At 42.5% G+C, this 12,034-nt stretch overlaps 1 protein-coding gene and 2 non-coding genes across 3 annotated transcripts; all 3 read left to right on the top strand.

Annotated features, from left to right (window-relative positions):
• Positions 1-4,914: 4,914 nt before the first annotated feature.
• RPS3 (ribosomal protein S3) lies at positions 4,915-11,041 on the top strand. Its single transcript, XM_077113556.1, has 7 exons — positions 4,915-5,046; positions 6,244-6,374; positions 6,575-6,668; positions 7,608-7,702; positions 9,567-9,754; positions 10,155-10,351; positions 10,947-11,041. The coding sequence occupies exons 1-6, from the start codon at positions 5,017-5,019 to the stop codon at positions 10,346-10,348; spliced, it is 732 nt and encodes a 243-aa protein (XP_076969671.1). The 5' UTR covers positions 4,915-5,016; the 3' UTR covers positions 10,349-10,351; positions 10,947-11,041.
• LOC143645404 (small nucleolar RNA SNORD15) lies at positions 5,944-6,090 on the top strand. The gene has a single exon (XR_013157113.1). It is a non-coding gene; the product is annotated as a small nucleolar RNA SNORD15 (small nucleolar RNA).
• On the top strand, positions 9,906-10,050 carry LOC143645403 (small nucleolar RNA SNORD15). Its single transcript, XR_013157112.1, has one exon. It is a non-coding gene; the product is annotated as a small nucleolar RNA SNORD15 (small nucleolar RNA).
• Positions 11,042-12,034: the final 993 nt, after the last annotated feature.

Raw genomic sequence — 12,034 nt, 5'->3', positions numbered from 1 at the left:
TGTGATCGCAGAGCCAGACGTGTTGTCAGACACCCAGCCCTTTCTTCCCAGTTCCAGCGACAGTTCTGGATCTCATGGGCCACACAGGTATAACCTTGTTTACATTTTGGATACTCCAAGAAGAAGTATCACAGCATCTCACAGTCCCAGTTCTTAACTAAAATTCACTTGATGGCAACCACTATTATTTTTGTCTTTTTTTCTTGGCATGGGCAGGCACTGGGAAATGAACTGGATCTCTGGTGTGGCAGATGAGAACTCTGCCACTGAGCCACTGTTGCCCGCCCTATTTTTGCCATTTTTAAATAATGTAATGATTATTTACTTCCAATAGTCTTTGAGGAAACTAAAGGCCTTGTGATAGAGACAAAGGCTTCTCTCCCAGGCCTTCTCTTAAGACCAGAGAACAACAACTCGGTAGGCATCATCATGATGGCTGAGGAAAGGTGGCAGACAGGCCACTGCCAAATCTCAAGAGGGGAGCATTTGCCTCAGGGAGCCCATTCTCAGCTTTGAGTCTCCAAAATTTGGTTTTGTGAGCACCCCAGATAAAATAGGACACTTGGAAACAAATTCATACAAATGGTGCTGCCAGAGACTGATTTAACAAGTAGAATCCATGCATTGATTTGTTTGCCAATCTAACTTTTTTCTGACATGGGGCCTGAGCCAGGCCTTGGCCTTGGCTCTAGATATGATGGTGGATAAGATAGGCTTGGCCCTGGCCCTCAAAGAGCTTAAAGTCTAGTGGGAGAAACACATACACAGACCGTTCCAGCTCGGAGTCACAAGTATCACCTACAGAACACATGGGAGCTACTAGGAGAGGCACAACCCTGGGGGAAGTGACATTTTTAAGATTGGGTTGGGGGAGGGTAAGAACCAGTATCAAGGAAGATCACAGGAAAGGGAAGGGATGATTCCTGGAGCAAGATCTCAAAGGAACAAAACTAACTTGAACCAGAACACAGAAGGAAAGTGGGAAAAGGAAGGAAGAAAATGATCTCTTCCCTCAGCTGGGAGGGAAGGAGGGAAGGATGGACAGGAATATATACAATTATAGGTTGAGTGGAAGGCAGTTCTTGACTGTACAGTGTATTTGGGGGACAGGAAATTAGGAGGGAGGGTGCCTGCTGAGAGTGAGGGTGAGTTCAGGGGTTCTGCACTGATAAAGATTATAGTAGGCATTGAGGGAGAATGAGAGCCATAGGTGAATGAAGCGGCTCACCTGGCAGGCCTAGAAACCCAGGTGATGTGAGCGACTGTGACGTTATGCTGACCCTAGCACGGAAGGTTGTATGCTATCCTGCACTGCCACATCCTGAGCAAAGGCACAGAGAAGTCAGATGGTGCATCCACTAAGATCGAGGTTTCATGGGCCTGGCACTGCTGAATGAACGGACCATGGAGCAGAGGAAGATGACAGATGAAGGAAGAACCTGTTCCTGGGTCCCTCATCTCAGTGAGCATTATCACCAAGCATCCAGTACTGAAGTAAAAACCTGGGTATCATTCTCAATTCCCTCCTCAACCTCACACCTACATCCAATCCATCATTAAGATACATAAAATCTGCAGCCTACCTCTCAAGTTCATCTACTGCTTCCCCTCATCCCTGGTCTCTCTGCTGGGTTTCCCAGAATTCTGTTAATTCCATGATTACCAGACAAGTCACTTTGCATCAGAGTTATTTTAGCGCTGGGATTAAAAACGCAATTGGTCACTGGAGCCAGACAACAAATGAGTGTCACACTAGAAAGCCCTCTCCCATCTAACAGGGAAGGGAAGTACTGCCATGAGGAAATGTGGCCTAGATCTTTCAATTATATACACATATATGTATATTTTTAATATTTTTATTGAAAAACTTAACATAAAAACATTCTTTTTATCTCATATTTGTATATTCATCATCATGATCATTTCTTAGAACAATTCGTATCAATTCAGAAAAAGAAATAAAAACAGAAAAAAATTCATTGATCACTCCCTTTCATTGATCACTAGCATTTCAATATACTAAATTTATTTTAACATTTGTTCCCATTATTTATTTCTTTTTAATTCATATGCTTTACTCGTCTGTCCATAAGGTAGTTAAAGAAGCATCAGACACAAGGTTTTCACAATGACACCATGTTCTAGTTTGCTAGCTGCCGGAATGCAATATACCAGAAACTGAATGGCTTTTAAAAAGGGGAATTTAATGAGTTGCTAGTTTACAGTTCTAAGGCCGAGAAAATGTCCCAATTAAAACAAGTCTAAAGAAATGTCCAATCAAAGGCATCTAGGGAAAGATACCTTGGTTCAAGAAGGCCGATGAAGTTCAGGGTTTCTCTCTCAAGTGAGAAGGCACATGGTGAACACAGTCAGGGCTTCTCTCTCAGCTGGAAGGGCACATGGCGAACACGGCATCATCTGCTGTTTCTCTCTCAAGTGACAAGGCACATGGCGAACACAGTCAGGGATTCTCTCTCAGCTGGAAGGGCACATGGCGAACACGGCATCATCTGCTAGCTTTTTCTCCTGGCTTCCTATTTCATGAAGCTCCCCGGGAGGTGTCTTCCTTCTTCATCTCCAAAGGTCGCTGGCTGGTGGACTCTCTGCTTTGTAGTGTTGCTCTCTCTGAATCTCTCATTCTCCAAAATGTTTCCTCTTTTATAGGACTTCAGAAACTAATCAAGACCCACTCAAATGGGTGGAGACATGTCATCCTCTAATCCAGTTTAACAACCATTCTTAACTAAATCACATCAACCAGGGAGATGATCCAATCACAGTTTCAAACATACGGTGTTGAATAGAGATTATTCTACCTTGTGAAATGGGACTTATATTAAAACATGGCTTTTCTTAGGGGGCACACTTCCTTTCAAACCAGCACACACCATCACACTGCGAAAGCTGTATTATTATACAATCATCTTCAAGAAACATGGCTACTGGAACACAGCTCTACGTTTCAGGCAGTTCCCTCCAACCTCTCCATTACATCTTGGATAACAAGGTGATATCTACTTAATGCATAAGAATAGCCTTCAGAATAACCTCTTGACTCTGTTTGGAATCTCTCAACCATTGACACTTTATTTTGTGTCATTTAGCTCTTTCCCCTTTTGGTGAAGAAGGTTTTCTCAATTCCTTGATGCCGAGTCCCAGCTCATTCTAGGATTTCTGTCCGCATTCCCAGGAAGGTCCACACCCCTGGGGTCATGTCCCATGTAGAGATGAGGAGGGCAGTGAGTTTGCTTGTCATGTTGGCTGAGACAGAGAGGCCACACCTGAGCAACAAAAGAGGTTCTCTTGGGGGTGACTCTTAGGCCTAATTTTAAGTAGGCTTAGTCTATCCTTTGCAGTGTTACATATATATTTTTTAAACTTACACTATTTTATAGAGAAATTTCATGATTTTAAATGCTAGCGAACTATTCAAATCTATAACAAAACTGTTGCTGAATTATTTAGAGGTGAAGTTGTAAAAAGGGATTTTATAAAGCTTAACAGTAGCTAATTTTTCCTGCTTAATTTCGCTATTTACATATATCTTAGCTTCTGAAATATCCAGCAAAAGCATTTGTGTCATTTTGTATTCATGGCTATGCATTTGGTGTGAGTTAAGAATTATAAAGAAAAGAATTATGGGCCCCATCAGGTTGAAAATAAACAATCCGAGACTTTCCCAGGGCGGTTATCTGTTTCTCGCCCTTCCCCCCCCCCCCCCCCCCCCCCCCCACTCCTTGCGCCTAAATCACTTGTTATAAAACTGTGGCTATCTGCAATAGCCACTCCCATGACTCATGCTCAAAAAATGCTCGCTGTGAAACTGTTAAAAGTGCTTGTTGTAAAGCTGCTCTTATCTGCTTTTTGCAAAACAGCACCTGTGACCCATGCTCGACTCCCACCCCCCTCATCTTACCCCTTTTAAAAAACTTTTACAAGCTCAGGCGGGGGGCTCTCTGTTCCTGCGTGTTCAGCGAGCCCCACACATGTGTGGAAAATAAACCCCTTGCGTGTTGCATGAAAGAACGTCTCTTGGAGTCCTCCTTCGCGTGGCAAAATTCTCAAATTCTTACAAAGTGTACTGATGTCTGCAACTTTGAAATGCATCAAAAGACGCATTGGTGGCGGGCCGCGGTGGCTCAGCGGGCAAGAGTGCTTGCCTGCCATGCCGGAGGACCCCGGTTCGATTCCCGGCCCCAGCCCATGTAAAAAACAAACAAACAAACAAAATATAATAAAACAAGAAAATGTTTAAAGATGTTTCCCTTTCTTCCTCCCTTCCTTCCATCCTTCCTTCCTTCTCTGTCTTTCCTTCCCTTCCTCCCTCTCTCTTTAAAAAAAAAAAAAAAAAAAAAGACGCATTGGTGAAGGCACAGAGAGATCAACTCTTTTAACTTTAATGTATGCTTGAAATTCTTCACAATAAAATGTAGAGGTTAAAAAAATTTTAAGTACCAAAAAGGTGGGGCAAAATTGGTTCCAGGAGCCACCAGTTTGTGGGCTCTATTACAGATAACAAAAGGTCTTCCCAAAGTGAGGTAGTTGTAAATGTTAATATATGTAAAGGGTATAGAATCGTGTCTAGGATATTTAATAAATATTAGCAATTATTATAATTTAGAACGGAAAAAAAGGACACAGACTGAAGGAGCGGAAGGCGCCTAAATGAATTTCACCGAGAGCTTTCAACAGATTTTCATTACAGTGTACAACTGAAAGTGTCAGACTTCCAGCGTTGTTAAACTCCGCTGTTACGGTGTGAGCTTATACCTGTCATTTCCTTTTCCGGCCTCACGTGGCAGTTTCAGAGTGCTGACTGATCTGCCTTTCTAGTTTCTGACCACAAGGGCTTCCATTACTCTTCTCGTTCCCATGACTCCATTATGTAAAAACTACATTTCCCATGAGCGCTCGCAGGCGTCGACGTCGCGCAGTTCTTTGTCGTAGCGCCGTGCCCTTTATACCCATTTCCGCCCACGGGCCACTTCCTTTCCTTTCGGCTGCGCGCGGCGCAAGATGGCGGTGCAGATTTCCAAGAAGAGGAAGGTGAGGCGTTGGGGCTGTGACCCAGGGAACTGCGGTGCCCCGCGGGTCAGGGGCTTCTCGACGTGCCATCGCCAGGCCCGGAGCTCCGTGCCCTACCCCAGGGAGCGGCTTCGGATGCATAGCGTTCCCAGAGGCCGCGGATGGCGTTGGATTGAGTACGGGGCCCGACCAAGGATGGGCACAGTGGGACGAGGGAAGGGAGAGATGGGGCAGATTTTTGCCGGTGCCGGGAGGCGTTCAGAGATGAGCACCGGGTGCCCCTCCTGTCCTGGAAGAGGCGCTGGTGAGCATTTCTTGGTTAACAGAATAGAATTGATAAACGTGTGGTATGTGGTGTTTTGAACGCGTTAGTTCCCTCAGAACTTACTCTTACTCCAAGGCTTTGGGAAGGAGCGTGGCACTGTATTACCGCCTTCTCATCAGTCGGGTCTCGGTGCGGCCTTTGCCGCTAAAAAGGCCGCAAAGACTGCTGACACTTTATTGCTCCATTTGGGAACCCAAACAAGCATATCATAGGCTAACGTAGGGAGGAGGAGCAGGGGAGGGTGCTTCCTCGGATTTAACTTATTGTCTTTTTGTGGGAGAAAACTGTATAAAGTTATCTTGGTTTGGAAGTAGTTTTTCTTTATGTGTGTACGTACGTTGACGTTAAAATTAAATCCACGATGCTTTTGGGAGTTGAAATTTGCTAGCTTTGTTAAGATACACGTTAATTAAGTAAAGCAAGAGCACATGGTTAGATTTCTTCTAATACACCAAGTTATGTCTACAAATGAGAGTGCTTATAATTTTAGCCCACTCTGTTCCTTTCCTAAATTATAGGCATAGTGACCCTGCTGTGCTGAATGAGGTGCTGTTAAATTTTGCATGTATAAATATAAGTGATAGTCTAAAACCCTTCAATGAAGAGATGGTGATGAGTCTGACTAGAGGTGTTATCTTTGTCCAGGTGACTTACTCTGCTGCGTTCTGTGGCACAGTTTTTAAGGTACTTGGATCAAAGTAACTTCTAAAAGATGACCTAGAGGCATTTGTCTGAGAAGGGTTGCTATGTTCTTGTTGGAATAGATGTAATGGAATGCTTGGTGGATAATTTGTTGGTGTTGAATTTTGAAGGTCGTTTTGGCTGAAGGACAAAACCGGGCCCATTGTGTGGGGGAAAAGTATCCTAATTTTGGACTTTTGTTCTTTGGTTAGTTTGTTGCTGATGGCATCTTCAAAGCTGAACTGAATGAGTTTCTTACTCGGGAGCTGGCTGAAGATGGCTACTCTGGAGTTGAGGTTCGAGTTACACCAACCAGGACAGAGATCATTATTCTTGCCACCAGGTAAACATTCACTGTGATTGTTGTATATACTGAGATGCTTAATCTGGACTTAAAGGGACAACCAGTGAATTTGGCCTTAGTGAAGGTAGTGTTTTTAATAGCTGCATTTTAAATTTAACTCTAGATCTTGTCATCCAAAATTTAAACTTGGATGTGTCAGATATATGAATTGTGGGTTACATCTGTTTTCTTCCCTTTAGAACGCAGAATGTTCTCGGTGAGAAAGGCCGGCGGATCAGGGAGTTGACTGCTGTAGTTCAGAAGAGGTTTGGTTTCCCTGAGGGGAGTGTAGAGGTGAGTGGTCATGATTTATGCCAGATTACTGTGGATTTGGAAATAAATTTTTTAGTGGGCTACTTATAAAAACAGTCACCCTGAACACTATTAACAATCCATATTGCAAATGGATTGTTATTTTGCTGAAGTTTTCTTAATAAACTGTGGGCTTAATTTCATGGACCTGTCCTACTTATTTCTGGTAGTTAAGATTTTGCTTTCATCTTGGGTACACTGATGATACAACTGAGGTGTCAACCACTCCCATCGGTTTCACCTTGGTGTGGCTGTAGAAAGAGCCATAGTTGGGAGGGTAGTGAGGAATGGTTTGGCTTGTTATGTGTGCCTGAGTAGAAATACTTTAGTACTTGGATGATAACCATAGTAACATGATTTAGAAAAGGTGCTTGTTACAAAAATTGAAAAACAAAACCGTAGACATGTACAACACAAAGAGTGAACCCTAATGTCAACCATGGGTGATGGTTAATTGTATGATTATAATAATTTTGTTTCATTAGTTGTAACAAAGGCACTACACTAATGCAAAATATTAATAATAGGGGAAATTGCATGTGAAGGAGGCGTGTATGAGTATTCTGCTGTCTGCATGATTTTTCTGTAAATGTACAATTGCTGTAATAAAAAAACTTTACAAAACTATCAGAAAAAATGAGTTTAACAAGTTTGAAGAATTCACAATATAGAAATTCAACTGAATTGTGTACTAGTAAGGAACATTTACTTAGGGATAGATGTCAGATATGAAAGATCTGTATAGAAAATATTGTTAAGTGAGATGAAAAGATCTAAACAAAGGGAGAGATATAGCTTGAAAAAAAAGATAAGGTTTTTTTGTGGATAAGAAAGGGAGATGGTATGAATGTACTAACTTTTAACTGAAAATAATGGTGACAGTAATAGGTGTAAGTATGTGTCTTGTTTCCTTCCTGGAAGCTTTATGCTGAAAAAGTGGCCACAAGAGGTCTCTGTGCCATTGCCCAGGCAGAGTCTCTGCGTTACAAACTCCTAGGAGGGCTTGCTGTGCGGAGGTAAGTGTCCTGAGACTTTTAATGGTCATACCTTTGTGTGGGTTAGAGTATGTTGTCTGCAATTTTGTTAATTAAATAAATAAACAACATATTAAGTGGCAGGCCCTTCTCTGAGAGTTATAACAGTAAAATACCAACCCATGACCTCACTGAACTAGTAGGTTGGCAAGAAAGCCTAGTAAAAAAGCAAACACAATAAAGGGTGACAGTGCTATTGTAGAGAAGTATTCTGGGTGCTTTAGGAGTAGAAGAGAAATAGAATTCCAGGGGAAAGGGAGGTTCGACTTCCTGGATTGTCTGTAGAAAGAGCACCATGGGCTATGGCAGTGAAAGCCTTTTACTGGGTGTATACTGTGTATGTAGAGGTACCTTAGCACTTGTGGGATACCACAAGATACAGAAAAGGCTAGAAGTCATTCAGATCCATTTATATGCTAAGTTTTGTGGGGTTTATAAAGAGATAAAACAGTCTTGATGTGAAAGAGCTTAAAATTTAGTATCTTACCTCTGAAGTGTATGTGATGAGGTAGTACGTTATCCATTGTTGGTAATGTGTGGGGAGGAGTGATGTGTAAAGGGCATGAGGTGAGTTGACTTTAGCTGGGCCTCAGTAAGGTTTCAGGAGGAAGTACTTTGAGTAGTTTGACTGTTAGTGATGTGATTTGAATGCCATGCCTGGATGTTTGGAATGTTATTCATTATGTAATACAGAGCCCTGGAAGGTTTCACTGCAGAGGAAACCTCTGAGAGGTCCCCTTGAAGAAAATTGACCTGGTAGGGATGGATAGTAAGACTAGGCAAGAACACGTAGAAGACGGTCTGGTTTGAATGTCAGTTCCACTCCTTAAAAACTGATCCTAAAAAGTTTGGTCTCTGGGTCAGCAGTACTGTGATCACCTGGGAGCTAGTTAGGAATAAAGATCTCTGTTGCCATCTCAGAGCCCTTGAATCAGAAACTGCAAGTATGGCCCAGCACATTCTGAAGGTTGACTTTGAAGTTCTGAGACCTGGGCAAGTTATGGAACATCTGGCCCTCGAATCCCTTATCTTTAAATGTAAATAGGGTTCAGTGAAATGATGTGAAAGAAGTGGAGTGTGGCAGTAGGTCTTGAACTACCTTTATTTTCTCTATTGAAGGGGGCAGCTAGCTCTCCAGTCAGTATCCCCTGGTGTGTAAACAAATAAATAAATTGAGGGGTCATATTTAAGGCTTAGTCTCAGTTTTAAAGACTTAGAAATCTAGCACCCAAATACTTATCAGGACCCTAAGTTGTGTCTTTAGGTTTCCTAGTGAACAAAATCTGGAGCCTAGGGAGGTATTTCACTGGAAACCATAAAAGGATTTATGTGATTGGGGTACTTTTAGGTTCTTACGGGTGCTGAGTTGGCAGAGATGGACTGGATTAGAAGGGCTTGCTTCAGGATGGAAGGGAGGTGTCAACTTGATCATCAGTAGGTTAAAGGAGTGTAGTGGAGCACACATTAGAATCACCTGGGAGCATTTTAAAAGTAACTGTGTGGATTTTACTCGCCCCTGGATGGCCCGTTTAAATGGCCTGGAGGAAGGGCCCAGGTATCAGGACTTTTTTTTTAACCTTGGGTGATTCTCATGTGGCCACAATTGGAGAGCACTTGGATTGGATAGAAGGAGCTTGGTTTCCTAAGGAATTTGCCCAAGATCAATTGTGATGGGAGTGGAAGAGAATTAGAATTGCTTTCTTGAGGTAGTCTGGTAAAATTTACTTTCCATTACAGGAACATTGAAAAAGGCAATGCAGATGAATGAGTCTTTGTTTTTTCTTGGTAGGGCATGGGGTTGATAAATTTGATCTGTTGATAATATACATTGTTCTCTCTTCCAAAGGGCCTGCTATGGTGTGCTGCGTTTCATCATGGAGAGTGGGGCCAAGGGCTGCGAGGTCGTGGTATCTGGGAAACTCCGAGGACAGAGGGCTAAATCCATGAAGTTTGTGGATGGCCTAATGATCCACAGTGGGGATCCTGTTAACTACTATGTTGATACCGCCGTGCGCCATGTGCTGCTCAGACAGGGTGAGCACCTGGGGTTGCTTGGGGCAGAGGGTATTAGCAGATAGATATGTGTTCTGTGCACATCTCACTCTTTGGGGAATTTGTTTTGGGAGTAGTTTATATTCCTTGGGTAGGAATTGCTGGGTTCAGTCAGTCTGAGAGTTAGCTTACCCTTCAGTGATGACACGATGACGAGTCAGAAAGGTCACTTTTGCTCTTGGTCCTTGTCAGTGCCACGTTCTGCGGTGCTGCGCATGGGTTCCGTTTGCAAACGTGTCCTGTTCACTGATTGACATAGAGGCATTTGTCTGAGAAGGGACTGGACTTAAAGCTACTTGTGTAAACTTCTGTTCTTTCTGTCTGGTTATGTGGAGGGTGGCTGTTGAAACCACTGCTAGGTCCTAACTCTGGGATCCTCTAGGTGTGCTGGGCATCAAAGTGAAGATCATGCTGCCCTGGGACCCCAGTGGTAAGATTGGTCCTAAGAAGCCCCTGCCTGACCATGTGAGCATCGTGGAGCCCAAAGATGAAATCCTGCCCACCACTCCCATCTCAGAGCAGAAGGGTGGGAAGCCAGAGCCGCCTGCCATGCCCCAGCCAGTCCCTACTGCATAACAGGTATGTCTGCCGAGTCAGAATGAGGTCCTATTCCTTGATTTCCCTGTTCTTAATTTTTGGTATCCCACGCTATGGTAAGCACTTGGTGAATATTAATTGAACTAGAAATACATTACTTGGGAGAGAACCACAGGATGGAGCCAGGGGCTCATTTAACCCAGGATTCTGTTGGAAGTGGCGTTGACTTTGGTCCTACTTTTTTTTTTTTTTTTAACATGGGCAGGCACCGGGAATCGAACCCAGGTCCTCTGGCATCACAGGCAAACATTCCTACCTGCTGAGCCACCGTGGCCTGCCCTGGTCCTACTAGTTTTTTGAAATGGTATTTTCCTTTATTGTCATCCCTTATTTGCCCCAGTTTTTCAAGGACACATTTCTCTTTGCTACTGTTTAGTTACTCCATCCTTCAGCTACCTTAAAAGACACTTGTCCAACACTTGGGGTTTTTTGTTTTATTTAGGTGTTTTGTGTGGGTTTTATTAATCTTAATGAAAAAAGCTCTAACTGGGAATGTATACCCATTTGATAAGTGAAGGAACCTGATGTTTAGGTGAAGTTGCCCTTTCTTACAGTGTTGTGCTTTATTTGGTTTCAGACTTTCCTTGGCAGCTGGATCTGGATCCTGGATATTGCTTTATAAAGACCTTTAATAAAACTTTTTAAAAAGGCATATGGCCTGATTTGACTGTATGTCCGTTGTTCAGACTGAGAGTCATTTTGGCCCATGGGAGCATTGGTGCTTAGGACCACCTGGCTAAGATGTTTCTGTGCTTTCTCAAAAACCCTCGATTTGCAGAACTAACCAGAGAAATAATGGGTAGTTAATCTGGTGACAGTAAAGTCTGATTGCTCGCAGGGCAGCATCTTGATTAACTGATCTGTAGTTCAGTGTTATAGGATCAGAAATGGGTTATTTTTATTGTAACTCCCCATTGCACCTCCCTGCTCCCCTGGTAACCTCTAATCAACTTTGTCTATGAATTTGCCTGTTAATAGATATTGCATATTAGTGGAGTTATAATTGTTCATTGTGTCTGGCTCATTTCACACGTGAAGTCTTCAAGATTCCCTCTGTGTTGTATGTAGCAGGTACCAGAACTTTATTTCTTTTACAGCTGAATAATATTCCATTGTATGTATGTACCACGTTTTGTTTGAGCATTCATCTGTTGGTAGGCACTTAAGTTGTTTCCACCTTATGGGTATTGTGAGTCAAATACTATGAATATTGGTATACATAGTAAGGTTTTCAGGATGACTTTTCTTGGCAAATAAGGAAATATGTATTGTATATAGAAAATAACAGTGGTCATTATATTTGGGGCAATACTATGTTCTAGGTGTTGTGTATTACGTATGTTCTCATGTAATCCTCAACATCTCTGAAGTGTAAAAAGAATTTGCTTGTGTCACTGAAGTATAAAAAAGCATTTTCCGAAGTATAAATTGTCTACAGATCATTTGTCATGATAATGTTTTGAAGTATTCTGTCAGTGTCTACATTTTACATAATTGGGTGCTTTTAGTTTACTCAGGTGAAACTAGTAAAGGACAAGCTGAAAATTCTGTGAAACTGATGGAGAAAACTAGATTCTGATTTATCACAAAGAAGAAACTTTCTAGTGACAGCTGTCATGTTTTGGAGGCTAAAACAAAGAAATGTACAACCTGTGGCCTCGTCCT

The sequence above is a fragment of the Tamandua tetradactyla genome, chromosome 8 (assembly GCF_023851605.1).
Source record: "Tamandua tetradactyla isolate mTamTet1 chromosome 8, mTamTet1.pri, whole genome shotgun sequence".
In the NCBI taxonomy this organism is placed as follows: Eukaryota; Metazoa; Chordata; class Mammalia; order Pilosa; family Myrmecophagidae; genus Tamandua; species Tamandua tetradactyla.
This window is presented reverse-complemented; position numbering and strand designations above follow the sequence as displayed.

Coding starts and splice junctions, on each gene's coding strand:
- RPS3 (XM_077113556.1), top strand. CDS start 5,017: ATGGCGGTGCAGATTTCCAAGAAGAGGAAG. Junction 7,703..9,566: donor GGAGGGCTTGCTGTGCGGAG/GTAAGTGTCCTG, acceptor TCTCTTCCAAAG/GGCCTGCTATGGTGTGCTGC. Junction 9,755..10,154: donor CCATGTGCTGCTCAGACAGG/GTGAGCACCTGG, acceptor GGGATCCTCTAG/GTGTGCTGGGCATCAAAGTG.